This window comes from Peromyscus maniculatus, chromosome 10 (assembly GCF_049852395.1).
Source record: "Peromyscus maniculatus bairdii isolate BWxNUB_F1_BW_parent chromosome 10, HU_Pman_BW_mat_3.1, whole genome shotgun sequence".
Taxonomy (NCBI): Eukaryota; Metazoa; Chordata; class Mammalia; order Rodentia; family Cricetidae; genus Peromyscus; species Peromyscus maniculatus.
Window position 1 is genome coordinate 26,204,832 of NC_134861.1, and position 15,528 is coordinate 26,220,359.

General features: G+C 37.8%; 1 protein-coding gene across 2 annotated transcripts in view; it reads right to left on the minus strand.

The window, feature by feature from the left end:
- Window positions 1-402: 402 nt before the first annotated feature.
- The window catches only part of Papolg (poly(A) polymerase gamma), a 34,980-nt gene continuing 19,854 nt past the window's right edge, over window positions 403-15,528 (minus strand). For both annotated transcript variants that reach the window (XM_076546122.1, XM_076546123.1), the window contains exons 10-22: window positions 14,982-15,054; window positions 14,165-14,285; window positions 13,759-13,843; window positions 12,719-12,772; window positions 10,573-10,692; window positions 10,053-10,162; window positions 7,881-8,002; window positions 7,496-7,665; window positions 7,026-7,114; window positions 6,724-6,944; window positions 6,119-6,184; window positions 5,891-5,947; window positions 403-4,418 (exon numbers count right to left, since the gene is read on the minus strand). In XM_076546122.1, coding sequence (XP_076402237.1) covers window positions 4,320-4,418; window positions 5,891-5,947; window positions 6,119-6,184; window positions 6,724-6,944; window positions 7,026-7,114; window positions 7,496-7,665; window positions 7,881-8,002; window positions 10,053-10,162; window positions 10,573-10,692; window positions 12,719-12,772; window positions 13,759-13,843; window positions 14,165-14,285; window positions 14,982-15,054 — 1,387 coding nt within the window. In that variant the 3' untranslated portion in view covers window positions 403-4,319. The remainder of the gene's footprint in view (window positions 4,419-5,890; window positions 5,948-6,118; window positions 6,185-6,723; window positions 6,945-7,025; window positions 7,115-7,495; window positions 7,666-7,880; window positions 8,003-10,052; window positions 10,163-10,572; window positions 10,693-12,718; window positions 12,773-13,758; window positions 13,844-14,164; window positions 14,286-14,981; window positions 15,055-15,528) is intronic.

The following is a 15,528-nucleotide window of genomic DNA, read 5'->3' on the forward strand; positions in this document are numbered from 1 at the left end:
GTCAGTTGTTACTAAAGGAGGTATAAGAACAAATGAAGTCCTGTAACTTGTACTTCTAGGGCTGACTACAAGAATGACAGCATCTTCCTTTCAACCCCTGACATGGATGCCTCAAGCAACCTTTGATGGAAGTGTAGACAAGACCACCCAAAAGGCCAGGAACTGGAACTTCTTTAAATGTAGAGATTTGCAAATTGTGCTACAGCTTACTAATAAATAAGTGATTGTGTAGGAGGCAAATGGAGCCTGAGCTTTGCTTTCTTAATAAGTAGCTAGTAGATGCCATTTTCTATCACAGGCAACCTGAGTCTTAAATGACTAAATTGTCAATTTGAGAAATAACTATGTAGTCTTCTTGCACTTCCGAAATACTCCAAAATCATATTACCCAAACATCACCCATTTATCAAAGTAAATTTATTTGATTACTTACTCCAGACAAATGAAGCTCACGTGTACAATCATAAAACAGGACAAAATTAACATATACCACAGCTATCTAGAAGGGACAGCAGCCGCAGTCATTTCACAGAACACCGTGGTATGATGTAGCACCATTGCCATCAAAGACACTCTCTATGGGTCTTTTTGAAAATCCGGCGATAGTTTAAAATTGTAACAAATTCAGAGGCTTGAGAGACGGCTCAGCAGTAAGGACCGCCTGCTGCAGTTCCAGAGGCCCAAGTGTGGTTCCCAGCACCCATGTTGGGCAGCTCACAGCAGCCTGTACCTTCAGAGATCTTCAGGACGCCCTCTTCTTGGCTCTGTAGGCAGTGCACTCACATGTACATTAACACACCTACACTCACATAAACAAAATAAGTCTTTAAAAAATTAACATATTTGATAATCTTGTGTTCAATTAATTTCAAATATAAAATTAGATTATTTCTAAAATAGAGAAATTGGAAAGGATATGACCTCATATAATCCCCTTAGACAGTCCTAAGGAAATAGTTATTAGAGTCTGATTTCCTTTGATCATTTGCACAAATTCTAATCTTTGTATGATTTATTAGGTAGTAATTGATTTAAACAAATTTGTTTATAAAAATATATATGTTAAAAAAACTAAAGCATTTCCATTTATTGGTATGTTCAGTGAGTTCGGAGGAGCAAGTGAGAACTTTCATGCTATAGAACTCAAAGGATTCAGATTTTCACTCTTCCTTCATCTTTAAGGATCATTCTATTTTGAGTGACCTTAATAACATGGAAAAGTTGATGGTAAACATTTTTCTAAATACCAACCACATTTTCACCCAAAATATAGAAAGTACCTAAGAAATACGGCGTTTGTGAGGTCCTCACCAGCCCCTTTTATTAGTTAAGAGCCACACTGCATTCAGAAATCCACTGCAGCAAAATCAAATGTCCTGGTGGTCCCACCCTCAGCCTCCTTTGTGGGGCATGAAGTACTCTGAGAAACCAATGAACACTACTTTCCCTTGACTAGAAAAACGATTAAAAAGCATCTTTAACACAATTCCAAAGGGTTCTCAGATACTCTTGACTCTCAAGCTAGAAACTATTTCAAAACCAAGGGACAAGCAGGTGTGGTGCCGAGGAGGGAGGGTCCCCCCCACGCTGTAAGGCAGCATGGTCTACACAGCAGGTGTCAGGCCAGCCAGGGTTACAAAGTGAGGCAGATCTTGGGGGTGCTGCAGAAAAAAAGGCCTGGCCCACTTGATACTGTCCATTTTCAGCTAACTGCTAACTAGTAAGCATTTTACTAACACCACTGAGTGGCTGTCTTCAGACTAAATTAGTCTTATTTTAAGCATCAATAAACTTGAAAAGCCAGGCGGTGGTGGCACACACCTTTAATCCCAGCACTCAGGAGGCAGAGTCAGCCAGATCTCTGTGAGTTCAAGGCCAGCCTGGTCTATAAAGCAAGATCCAGGAAAGGCTCCAAAACTACACAGAGAAACCGTCTCAAAAAACGAAAAATAAAATAAAATAAACTTTAAAAATGTATTATTCTCCCCAGTTTCACAAGGTGTTAAACCAACTACTTTCTACCTCAAATTGGTTAAATTCTCAGAGTTGAAACTCCTAGGTACCTGTTTTCCTTTGTTAGTCTCCAGAGCTAGTCACTGAAGAGTGAGCCAAAGAAAGTATAGTACCTTAGGAAAATGAACATGATCTAGAGGCTGGAGGTTATAAAATACGTTTCTAGCTATAGTTACACACTTGAAAACAGACAGCAAGCATAACACTGAATCCCAAATGTTTTAATTAATGGGAACCAGTCTGACAGAATACCCCCTACTGTGCTAATGGAATGTACCAAAAGTCCCCACTACCAGTCAGGACAGGAAGCTCTTTAACCTTTGAGGGAACCCACTGTTATCAAGACCCATCTAATTAATTCCTCAGTTGTCAGACAAGTTGATGAAGTCCCTCTTTGTAAACCTTGATGCTGAACCATTGACCATGCTGAATGGACCCTTAGCCTAAGAGAAAAAACTACTATACTACCAGGGCCAGGCTTGTTCTTTATCGGAATAAGATTTAATTAAATCCCTCATCAAATAATTTTCCTAGGTTCAAGGTCAGGTGTCAGTCCTTTTATAATCATTCAATTTTGCATATTTATAGAACAAATGCCAAACATTTAAATTCAGGAAAAGGTTAACTATGAAAATGGCTTTGCCAAGGAAGCTCCAGCTCCTCCTGGCCTTTGATAGAGACCGTGAGAGCGGAACGACCCTTCCTTTTCATCTCTTGCTCTTTACTGTATACGTCAACACTAGAACTTGCCTTTCAGACACCCGTGCATCAGATGGGAGAGGGAGGACACAGCACTCTGACAACCTCAACTTAAGGATTTAAAATTAGTGGTAAAGAGTTTGCAAGTGAAAACGGATTACCCTTTCCCGTGTGTCTTATGAAGACCACGGCCAGGTTATTCCCCCTCACTACTCAAATGTACTGCCCACTTCTGGACCTCCTACACAGCTGAGTGAGAGCTCAAGAAGGTGGTATGCACCTGCCTGTGCTTCTGCGTCTCACTTTAAATATATTACTTAAGTGTATTTAAAAAATTAAAGACAGACAGTAAAGGTTTTAAAGTTTCTCTTTGAAAAGATGATATCTTACAGTACATACAAAAATACTCTGAAAATACATACGACTTCATTTACAAAACACGGAGTCAACAGATTACAAGAATTACATGGTTGTGGATTTTTAATAAACTGAGCATGCATTCATGAAACTTAAAAAATATTAAGAAATGCACTGAAAAAAAGCAGTGTAAAAAAAGACAACTCATATAGTTAAATAAAAACTACAAAGGTCCTGAGCCAATTAATGGTCGGTAACAATGTCATTCAAAAATGCCTTGAGATTTCAATAAAATCCACTGCTTATTCCGCATGCCTAATCCATGAAGAGACTGTTGGAAGTTATGGTGAGGGATTACCATGCTGAGTTAATTTTATACTTCAAAAATACAAATCTGCCATACTTAAATGAATCTTATCATTGATGGTGGGATGAATTCTTTCTTTGTAAAAAATACCAATCGGCTAACAAGAATGTCATGAGATAGTAAGATATGTAACAATTTCACCATTCACATACTGACTTTCAGTATCCTGGTTATAGTTTGATTTTTAATAAAGATGCATTTTGAAGGCCTCCATGGGAGGCAAATATAGAGAATTTATGGTGCCCAACTCTGGTGTAGTCACTGGACTAATCCTCCCTGGTAACTATGCAACATCTGGACAAAAGCACAAAAATAGTTGAAATATTTATGTGCCAATCTGGAAAAAATAATTTAAATTAACAAAATAGACATCTACACAAATGAAGGAAGCAGAAAAGACACCTCACATTCATTAATCTTGGGTTTTACAAAGTGGCTTCAAGTCAACACATAAACATTTAGAAAATTACAGGACAGGGTTTTTTTTTTGTTGTTTTTTTTTAAACTTTTCCAGCTCTATACAATGATTACAACATAAGACTTAAAAAAAGAAAGAAAAAAAAAAAAGAAAAAAAAAACAAAAAACAGTTCAGGACTTGTTTTATCAGAGTCCAAGTGGCCAAGAACTGGTTTTCATGACAGAGAAACAAACATCAAAGTTAAGGCAGTAAAAACCTCAAAATGCAAAGCCATAATAGTGTAGATGACAATTACTAGCAGGTGGTCCTCAGAGCGTATGCAGCAGTCAGTGAGAGGATGCCACAGCATGTCAAGGTCGAATGAGAGGTCAGGAACCACTCCAAGGTCATTAGGCTGTTGACTGACTGCCACGCCATCGAGGCCACTGTGTGACTGCAGTTCACCTCAGGAAGAGGCACCGCCATTACCGGTTGAGGGTCAGTCGGATGGAGTTTTTGATGACTCGGATGTTGCTGGCTGGAACTGGAGATGATGAATCTGGCAGTTCTTTACTGGGTAGTCTCTGTTGAAAGAAAGACACACACACACAAAAGTGTGTATGTACACACATACATGTACAGCGCTGCCCTATAATGGCTCATCTAATAATCAACTATCACGCTCTTCTTGGACTATTTCTCCAAAGCCTACACCCTAGCATTCACAGGTGTACCCAAAAGCTCCTTCCCTACTTGCTCTGGAAAAGAGGACTTGGTTAACTCAATCACCACTAGAAATGTATAAAGAGCTCCACCCTCCCTAACGCTGAGCAAGGACACTGAGCAATAGAAAGTGCATAGTGACTGAAGAGCAAAGTCTTAAGAATGTGAAGTAAAAAGGAGTATTATACAGCAAAATCTGGTGCCTGAGAGTTAGGTCCCTCAATTAGTCTTTGTATTGTGTGATAGAAACAATATACAACTTGTCAATAGTTAAATGCAAAGGATGTGGTCAGTGGTAGATCACTTGTGTGGCATGCATGAGGTTCTGAGTTTAACCCCCAGCACCATAAATAAGTAAATGAATTGGTAAAAGTTCAGACTTACATAGAGAATAGGACAATGAAGATTTATATAGCATAGTCAAACTTCAGACACTATACAATTCTATTCACTTATCCTTTATTCTTGGTTTTTGTTTTGTTTTTGTTTTGACACAGGTTTGTCTATGTAGCTCTGGCTCTTCAGACATCTACCTGCCTCTGCCTCCTGAGTGCTGGGATTAAAGCCCTAGCTGTACCTGAAATATCTTAAAACATAATCATGCCATTCACTTTTATATTTTAATATTCATCCCAATATTTCCCATCCATTACCGTATTTAGTATGTATTTTTGTAATGCATTTTTGCAGCGTGAGTTGTGTAAGTAAAATTGCCTGTGAAGATATTACTTTACTCCCAAAGTCCTGACACAGTAAGAATGACGACAGGGAAGCAGTTCCTCTGTGGAAGGTTTGAGAAAAGAAGCCATCTGTTCTGTACACTCTCAGGGAAGGGCTTCCCATCATCTATACAAGGCTCCTTTCTAACACTTGCTCACTAGCTTTCCATGCTTAATGTATTGGATTTCTAATAACTTCAATTCTGAAAGCAGTGTATATAAATAACAAAAGCTATCTTTGGCATTAGTAAGAAACTCCTATGCTGAGCAACCAACTGTTGATAGAGACTAAAACAGACTGAATCTAAGTAGGTCACACAGTCTTGAACTATTTCCCCTTCTAGACTCTTTAGGAATGTCCACTCAGAACTGGACACTGTCATCTCCAGTCCTAACCCCAACCACGCTGCTGTCGCTGACAACGGGGACACACTCACATAGGCCCTTTCCTGGCCTTAGGTGTTGTTTCTTTGAGACAGGGTTTTACTCTGTAGCTTAAGCTAGTTTTGAACTTGAAGCAATCCTGCCTTAGACTTCTAAATACTTGGATTTAGTTTTAGTTAAGTTCTTTTGTACTTGTTTTTACCTATAGAACTATTACCATAATCTATTACCTTTTTGCGTGATGTATCAATAGTGGGAATGGGCATAGATTCTCCACCAATGGCATCCTAAAAATAAAAGAATTAAAAATACAGGTTTAAATCTTCTTACCATTTACACCACTATTCCTACTTAAAGTAAATCATGACCAAAAAGTGATGACTCATACTTCCTATGGTACTTTTTACAGCCTATTGCTCTTTAAGTCCACATTCAGAGTGCAGTATTAACATATTTACCATTGGTTTTCTCTTCCTATCCTCGGCAGCATGGGAGTCCTTAAATGCTGACTCAAGTCGAATAAACTAAGACATAAACAATAAAAATGAGTTGCTATTATATATCTGCAAAGACCATACATATCAATATAAATCAGGAGATTAATCAGTCTATCATTGAAAATGACAATTTAATTAATGACTTCAATTAACTACAACTAAAATTAGATTGAATTCAACTGCTACCCTTAATTTCTGCACCTTAAGTGATCTTTTTGGTTAAATCAATTCAGATTCTAACAAAATAATTTATTACCATCTGCTGGAAGCTAAGAAGATCCACATAACAAAAAAAATACCACATTTACATCTAGTCTCCTTAACTTTTGAGTAAGTCAAGAAACTTAAACCAATCAAGTAAGCTTTCAGACATCAATAATTTGAAGTTAAGATGAACAACAAATATTGTTCCTGAAGAGTTTGAAATATTCTTTTCAAACAGAACAACTTCCAGTGGAAAACTTACATAGTTAAGGAAAATTGTCAGCTTCTTTACTATTATTTGAACTTAAAAAAAAAAAAAACCAAAAACCAATGAGTGATCACTGTTAAAGTCCTAACTTTACCTTTTCTATGTCTTTCAACCTCTTGGAAGTCCCATCTGTAGGTGGTGAATGGGATCTTTTGGGTGTGACGTTCTTACTTATATTAGACAGTCCGTTTAGCTGTGGCTGTCCCTGGACAACGCTGTGGGGTGTTGTGACTCTAGGAATGACATTGCGTCCCACTAGAGTAGGAATGGTGCATCCAGAAGGGGAGGACGCGGCTTTGACTGTCGGGTCAGCCTCTGAAAGTACAGAATAATTTCAGCAATCCAACAGTCATGTAGCAGAACTATTAGGAATAATAATCAGGTTTGGATACCCACTTGCACCAATGACTGGAATAGACAGCCCTTGAGCTGGAGGGACACTTGGCAGCTTCTCCACAATTACAGTGGCAGGCTCAGCACTATTCCTAGTAAAAGTACAAAATTATCATTATTAATTTATTTCACTATTACTGATTTAAAAGCTCTCACTTCAACATTCAGGATTACTTCTTTCTAGTATTTCAACTTTACCAGAAGAACAGAGAAAGTCAGATAACATGAAGAAAATCAAGAGGAAAAAAATCTGAGTAGAAAACTTGTACATTTGTCTATACTGCACAATTCCACGGCCCTTGTTCCTAGAACAACCCCTCAGCACTACACACACTGTTGAGTATTCCTAAACAAGACACTAGTAGCTAGTAAGAGAAAACTCTTTTAACAAAGAAAATAGATCTTTTAGGAAAGGTACAGAAAGTTCTCGTCACCCTCCAATAACAGCCTGCAAGGACAGCTTGGACGCACACCTTTCTGCCTCTCCTGAGGGGCTGTTTGGGTTGGAAGTCTTGTTTGTAGACACGGGCGAATTAAAAGGTGTTCCACTATCGGTGTCCCGGGAGCTATCCAGACAACTGCTATCCAGGGATGATCTTTTGGACTGAAGGCCACCTGAATTCCGGCTTACATCAGAAAGGCTCTGCCAGAGAGAGAGACACTATTAGGATTTCAAAAGCAAATGAGAATATTATGATGCACACAAAAGCAACTTGTCGCCATTTTAAAGTGAGATTTCAGACCAACTATCCAGACCCTCTTTCCGAATAGGTTTGGAGGAGGTGTAAAGTTCAAATTTGGTGTCAAGACCAACTTTTTCAATGGAACAGTACTAGAGAATTAGGACTACAGACTCACCTTTTTCTTCTTTTGAAGAATCTCTGCGGGTAGGTAATGATGAAGTTGTTTTTTCTTTACATGAGTGGCTTCAATTTTCATTCCATCCTTTAGCATGTTTATATTGTTTGCTTGTCTGTACACTGTAACAATGTTAATATGTTAAATGGAACATTTCTTTCTGAACCACAAGCTGTTTTCCTTTTCGGAAATGTATAGACCACTTATCACCCATTAAGCACAGACCCTCTTATGAACAAATATCTCTAAAATACTGCCACTGTGTCACAGTACTGTTTAAGGATTGATTGGTTCTGTGTCTATCTTCTAAAAGCTTTCTTATTTATTTATTTATTTATTTGTTTGTTTGTCTGTTTATTTATTTGTTTTTGTTTTGTTTTGTTTTGTTTTGATGCAAGGTTTCTCTGTGTAACAGTCCTGGTTGTCCTGGAACAGGACAGACCAGGCTGGCTTCGGCCTCACAGAGATCTGCTTGGCTCTGCCTCTCAAGTGCTGGGATTAAAGGCATGTGCCACCACTGCCCGGGGCTTTCTTATTTTTATTAAGCCCTCATGAACAAAATAAATATAAAGCAAAATATTTTTTTTTCAAATCTTGTTCTTTGCTATTCTCTCCTCATAATTACTTGTCTAAGTCTAAGATAATTCTTTTTCTTATTATGTATGTATAGGTGTATTGCTGCATGTATGTCTGTGTGCCATGTGCATGCCTGGTGCCTGCAGAGGTCAGAAGAGAGTACTGGATTCTCTGGGACTAGAGTTACAGGTGGTAGCTGTAAGCCTCCATGTGGGTGCTGGGGAACCAAGCCTTAGGCCCTCTGGAGAACAGCTAGCACTCTGAGTCGTCTCTGCAGCCACCTAAGATAGTTCTTGAATCAAATATCCAAAAGGCAATTCAAGTACTCCTTCTAGCCTGAGATATAGAACATCGCAGTTCAGCGGCCATCTGCAAGTCTACCTGTAGTGTATAGGTGGAAAAATTTGTCTCAGAAAGCCTGGAACACCTTGACTGCATCAGGGGACATATGGCTCTAGATTTCTGTTCTAAGTGCTTCTCATCGCTTGTGAAGACCAGTTGTATTACCATACTAATTAAGGTAGTCTGTGTCTAGCCAATTAGATTTTAAGTCCACTGAAGACAGAGGTAGGAGGGTTGTTTTGCACTGCAAATGCTATGAAATGTGGCACATTATTTAATACTGTGGGACCTAGAGTGTCTATGCATGGAAAAGAATATTCTAAAAATCTAATAAATGAGTATCTCAGTTTTCTCCTTTTTGAGACATCTGATCCCTAATTTGTATTCATAATTTCATTCTAGATTCTTATGATCATCAGGAGTACTTGTACAAATTGCAGATTCTCTGGTTCCTTCCTCAGAATGTGATTTAGTAGTCTGAAGTTGAAGCGTAAGACTCTATATTACCATGATACACATGAGGACTAGCTAAAAGAATGTAGAAAACACCTATGTGCCAAGAACAGTAACAGCATGAATATGCATACTGCTCCAGATCAACACTAGCCCAGTCTATAACAGATACTCCAGAGATGTGGCTGCGGCTAGATATGAAACATTTTTTTCTATTGATCTTGGAACATATTCAGCAAATCTGTATCTACTGATTGATGATTATTAACATAACCATATGTTAATAATGGTTAAAAACATGATGATTAACATGAAAAACATAAAAATCAATTCATTCTTATGAACACACAGGAAAGTCACCTGTGGAGTTTTATTTTAAAACAGAAAATACATTAAGATGGTACAAAATTTAAGTTATTTAGGAGTACCTAGGAGTCTCCTCAGTCCTGTCCCCTGGGCACAGTGGCTGGTTCCCAGACTAAGAAGCAACCAGCAGTGCCTTTAAAACAAAACAAAACAAAACAAAACAAAAATAAAAACCTGCCAGAGATGTCCTCTGCATTTGTAAGTATGTCTCTTTTTGCAAACAAATGGTTGTAGCACTCTGTCCATTATTGTGCAATGCCCTTATTATGTGTCTCATCACTCTTTTCCCTTTTTTCAAAGCTGCATCAGTGTCTACAATATGGGTTAATTTAACCAAATCGGGAATAAAAAAATATCTCCAGCTAGACCCTAAACAGATGATGCTGAGTTACAGCCATAGCTGAGAATCCCAGCCCCATGAGTAAGAAGTCTTACCTGTATCAGTAAATGACTGTATATCATATGTCAAGTCTATGTTAACACTTTCTGCATTTTCCACTCTCCGAAAAATTATCCCCAGGAACCACATTGATACATAATTGTTGCTATAAAGAAAGAGAAATCATTTCCATTATTTTTCAACCTAACAAATGCTACTTGAAAATTAAAACTTAGTTTCTATTTCTCTACCTTATTAATAGATTTCAGTGGTATAGCCAAATTCTTAAAACTATATCCAGAACACTGGTGTAGTTGCTTAGTATTGTTTTAAAAGAAAATTAAATAGTACTGAAGAAAGACTCATTGAACATATGAAGACGTTCCAAACACTTATGGAGTTTTTGCTGAGGTTTGCTGACTATCGCAGTGTGTACTTCTATAATATATAATAAATACATGGTCACACATATTCAAAACACATATCAATGTCTGTTAAGGACAATCTTAACGCTCATCTGAAACAATGCATATGTCAAATAATATTATTTAAGAAATTTATTTAAGGACAACTTACGCTTTATGATGTTCTTTATTTCCTGGGAATGACTGAGGATTCACATGGGCAAGAGTAATAAATTCATTCCGCTCCAAGTTTCCAACAAGTACACGGATTTTAGATTCTACTAATCCAACCCTGAGAAAAATAACAAGAGTTCTATGAAGTTATATCAAATTTGACAACTATACTCAAGTAAACCAAGTAATACATCAACTACCAAGCTTTGTATGTTCACTTGAAAATGCAGTCCAATTACAGTAGGATTTTAAATACCAACTGGGGTAGTGACATGTCCCGACAGGTCAAAGTGTTTTCCATGCAAGCCTGACCACCCAAATTTGAGCCATGGATGTCAATAGTGGAAGGAGAGAACCACTTCTGAAGGTTGTCCCATGATATCCATATTCATGCTGGGGCATAAGCAGACTCTTTCACACACAATAATAATGATAATAATAATAAAATAAAACATCAGTCAGGCAAATGTCAAATTTATGTGACTTTCTGCTTAGAGAAGAACTGATCTAAATTGAATGCATTTCTAACTATAATTTGATTTTATTAGACAAAAAAAGGGGAAATGTGGTGATATTTTATTTGTGCTGAAACATGGTATTTTATTTGTGCTTTGATAAATAAAGCTTGCCTGGAGATCAGGGGGAAAGGCCAGCCATTTAAGTAAACAAAGTCAGGTAGCACACGCCCTTAATCCAATCACTTACCAGGCCATTATTCAAGGCCATACTTGGGAATAGAGCATGGTGACACACGCCTTTAATCCCAGTACCAACCATATAGACCTGGAGTTCTGTACAGACAGACAGTGACAAGGAAGTGAGGTAGCTGGGCTAAGAGCCAATGAGAGGCCAGAAAAGCAAGGCATATAAAGGTGTGGGTAAACAGGAAGTAGCTCGCATTTGAAAGCTGCAGAGTTGGTGAGGTAAGGTTGGCTGGTGGCTTTCCCTATTTCCCTGATCTCTAAGGCTTTCGCCCCTTAAAAAAAAAAAGTCTCCAGTCTTGGTTAAGGCTGTAATAGTAAGGATTTGAGCATAAACAAAAACTCTGATTTAGTGTAGTGATCTTCAATCATTTCTACATTCATATCTTTATGTGTAAACCTTAGATAAACTATCTTTAATATCAACAAGAAAAGCTAACATAGGCACATAATTCTTGAAATAAGCATACTGATTTTCATAAAATACTGGATTTTGCATTTCAAGTCACTAAATTTAAATCAGATATTAGAAAAAACATACAGGTTTCACCAGATTTTTACAACTTAATTTTCTCTCACTTAAGATATATGACTGTCAGCTATGCATTTATTAGTGACTGTAAGTCAGAATAATTTCAAGAATACTTTTAAGTGTTTTCAAACACTTATAAAAGCTGGTATAATTGAGTTACTGTAGTGCTGTTACCTAAATGAGAAGTAAACTTCTCTATTAGTACCACACAGTACATCTTTTAGGTTTTTAGCTGTATAGTCTCTGGGCAACTATTTACTTTGCCATGTAGCAGAAGTAGCACTCAACAACATATTAATGAAGGATGTGTACCCAAAAGGTCTCCTAACAAGTGGCAGACTGATTCCTTATCTAGATAAATTAAATTCTGCATCAATAAAAAAATTAAATTACTAGAGAAATCAAACCCCTAAAGCAGCAAGTCGGACTGCAGGGAAGAGCTGGGAGCACAGGAAAAGAATATCTGAGGACAGAGGGGATGGATTTCGATGCACGACAAAGATCGACCGCAGTAGCTGGACCAAAACTATTGTCTATCTATTGACAGAAGCTTAACTTCTGACATGTGTGCCTCCTCCTCCTAAGTTAAAACCATGCATAAAGGGTGCACCCTTGAGTTTTGGAGGGGAACAATAACAGTAAGCTGCAGCTGGGCGTCAGGGACACCAGGATTCTTCAAATTTCACAGCATTCTGATTCTAAAGATAGTAAGTACAATCTGCATCAAAGCCTTCTGTCACTGCTGATGCTGCACTTGACTTCTTAATCTCTGACACTCATGGACATCAGTCACCAATACAACATACCAATTATGAATGCCAAGCAAGACACTATTTCATAAGTGGTAAAGTGTCATGTGACTATTGTTATCATCAGACAATGGGTAAAGGAACTTGAAACATAAGTCTTACCATTCTAGATGATTTTCTTCTGTTGATGCACTGGCAGTCAATACTATATAATGTCTATAAAGAATTCGCAGCAATAATCAGGGAGAAAAAAAAAACAGAAACATTGTTAATCTGGTTTTTCATCTATTTTTCTTTCTTTTTCCCAATGAACAAAACATGTACAGAGTTTCTGAAAGTTAAAATATATACTCTATTTTCATAAAACTATAGGCCCCACAATTAAAAATTAACTCACTTTAAAAATATCACTGATGCTGGACTGGCCACTACTAGGATTTCTGCTAGTCTATTTTCTAGCTTGCTTTGCAACCTGAGTAACACCCGTCATCTGTCATAATTCTACATTTACTAGACTGTGTTGGTTCACACACAGAATTTTACCACTTGTGAGGATGAGGGAGGAGAATCACCCTAAATTCCAGGCCGGCCTGGGTTACACAGAGAGTGAGTTCCAGGCTAGCCTGGGTTACACAGAGAGTGAGTTCCAGGCTAGCCTGGGTTACACAGAGAGTGAGTTCCAGGCTAGCCTGGGTTACACAGAGAGTGAGTTCCAGGCCGGTCTGGGTTGCACAGAGAGTGAGTTCCAGGCCAGCCTGGGTTACACAGAGAGTGAGTTCCAGGCTAGCCTGGGTTACACAGAGAGTGAGTTCCTGGCCGGTCTGGGTTACACAGTGACTGAGTTCCAGGCCAGCCAGAGTTACACAGAGAGTGAGTTCCAGGCCAGCCTGGGTTACACAGAGAGTGAGTTCCAGGCCAGCCTGGGTTACACAGAGAGTGAGTTCCAGGCCAGCTTGGAATACAAAGTGAGGGTCCAGCACAATGGTTATTTGGAAAAGGTGCTTGCCAGCAGGCCTGATGCCTTCCTTGTGTCTGATCCCCAAGACCATGCTGTAAGGTGTCCTCTGTCCTCCACGTGAGCACTACAGCAGGCACACCCAGCCATACACAACCTATCTCGCTTCAAAATAAACATGTAAAACAAAACCCCACAAAAACAAGACTAAAGGTGACATACACAAAAATTGCAAACGTTTAAATACCTGTATTTTTGAAAGAAATTTGGTGGCTCTAATAGTTTGGACCAATCTGATTTCCCTTGAAGAATTTCATCTGTAACTGCAAGACCTAAGCAAAAACAAAGGGTTTTTAGAAACTAGGTCTAATTTTTGAAGAATGACCAGCTCTACCCAAACTATCCACCCAATAAACGCTTGACTTAGAAATGTAAACACATGATGTTGTCTCTTAGAACACAAAAGTAAAATTCCCCTGTACTGGACTGGCTCAAATTTTGGCCTTAATATTATATATTTTGGAAAGCATTTGAAGTTTTACAAAGAATTAAGGGTTACAGAATTCTAACTGCCAATTATAGCTTGTGTAGAATAAAACTGTCAACCAAAAACTTGGGAATATATAAGGAAAAATAGGGCCAAACAGGTTTACCTTGTTTAAATTCTTCTACCATTACTGTTCGAGTAGATGTAGACACATTATACGTAGAATTCTGTTGTGGGTAGGCAGGGGTAATTATGGGCATAAGATGATATCTATCTGATGGATTTACCTGTGAAATCAGAAGTAGAATAATTATCTATTCCTCTAATTGAGTAGTCCTCACTTCATTTCCCCCAAAGTCTGAAGAATATGAAATACAAATTTAATACTAAATTCCTTCAATTTTAGGAGTGCATTTCTCTCCTGAACTGCACTTCTTTCTGAAGACAGATATATTTCTCAAAACTCTGCAGAAATTAATTTTTCCTCAGCAAAGCTATCAAATAATGTATCTTATAAGCAAGTCTTTCAGAATTATGGAAATACAATATCGTAACTACAGAGACATTATCGTCAATTATATAGAGAAATGAATGCTTACTCTTATTAAATTGGAATTTAAAAATTAAAATGGAAGCTATGTGAGAATTATGAATCTGCTTTAAACTGTACTGCAAAGTATTATTTTTATATATTTCAGTACTTCATTATAAGTAGCTACTGTGACACAGTTGTTTTTTTTTTTTTTTAACAATGGGTTATGATACTGTTTTTGATATACCCACTTATCTGGTCATATATGGTCAATTTTTAATGATATAATATTTGGATGAGTATTAGAAATTCAAACCACCTGCATCAAAATACACAGCAAAGGGAAGAAAAGAGCTATTTCTGCATAAGAAAGGTATGCAGGAAACACAGGAATAATCCTTAGTGAGACTATGATTAGAGAAAGGCCCTTCTCTATAGCAAATTCTCATACCCGAGGATCCCAGACAGGCAAATTCAAGTTGCTTTCTTCTGGTTGCTTCAACAGCACAGGATTTGGCCATTCCCTAGCATGAATAAAGTACATTAACTCATATAGACTCTCACTTCCAATGCTATATAAAATATTAAAAGTATCAAGCTGTCCTAATCTTCACGTGGCAAAGTACAAAATACAAGAGGAAGAATCTGTTTATTTGCCCTTTCTCAGAAATGGCAACAGCTCTGTTAGTTGGAAGCAATTTATACCTGAATTTGTCCCTTCCTTCTTATCTGTTTTCACCGATTTGATTCTGATGGTATAATAACAGCAATAAGTAACATTTGCTGAAAATACTAGTACATGAACAAAGCAGCTACCATTATCATCTCCATTTTACCAGACCAGCTTAATGTACAAAACCAAAAAATCTGTGGGGCCATTACAGTCTTAAGGCTCACATTCACAAACTCCTCAAGTGCCGTCTTACTGAGTTATTTAAAAGGGGAATGGGGTTACAAGCACTGACTGCTCAACCAGAGGACCCAGGCTCAATTCCCAG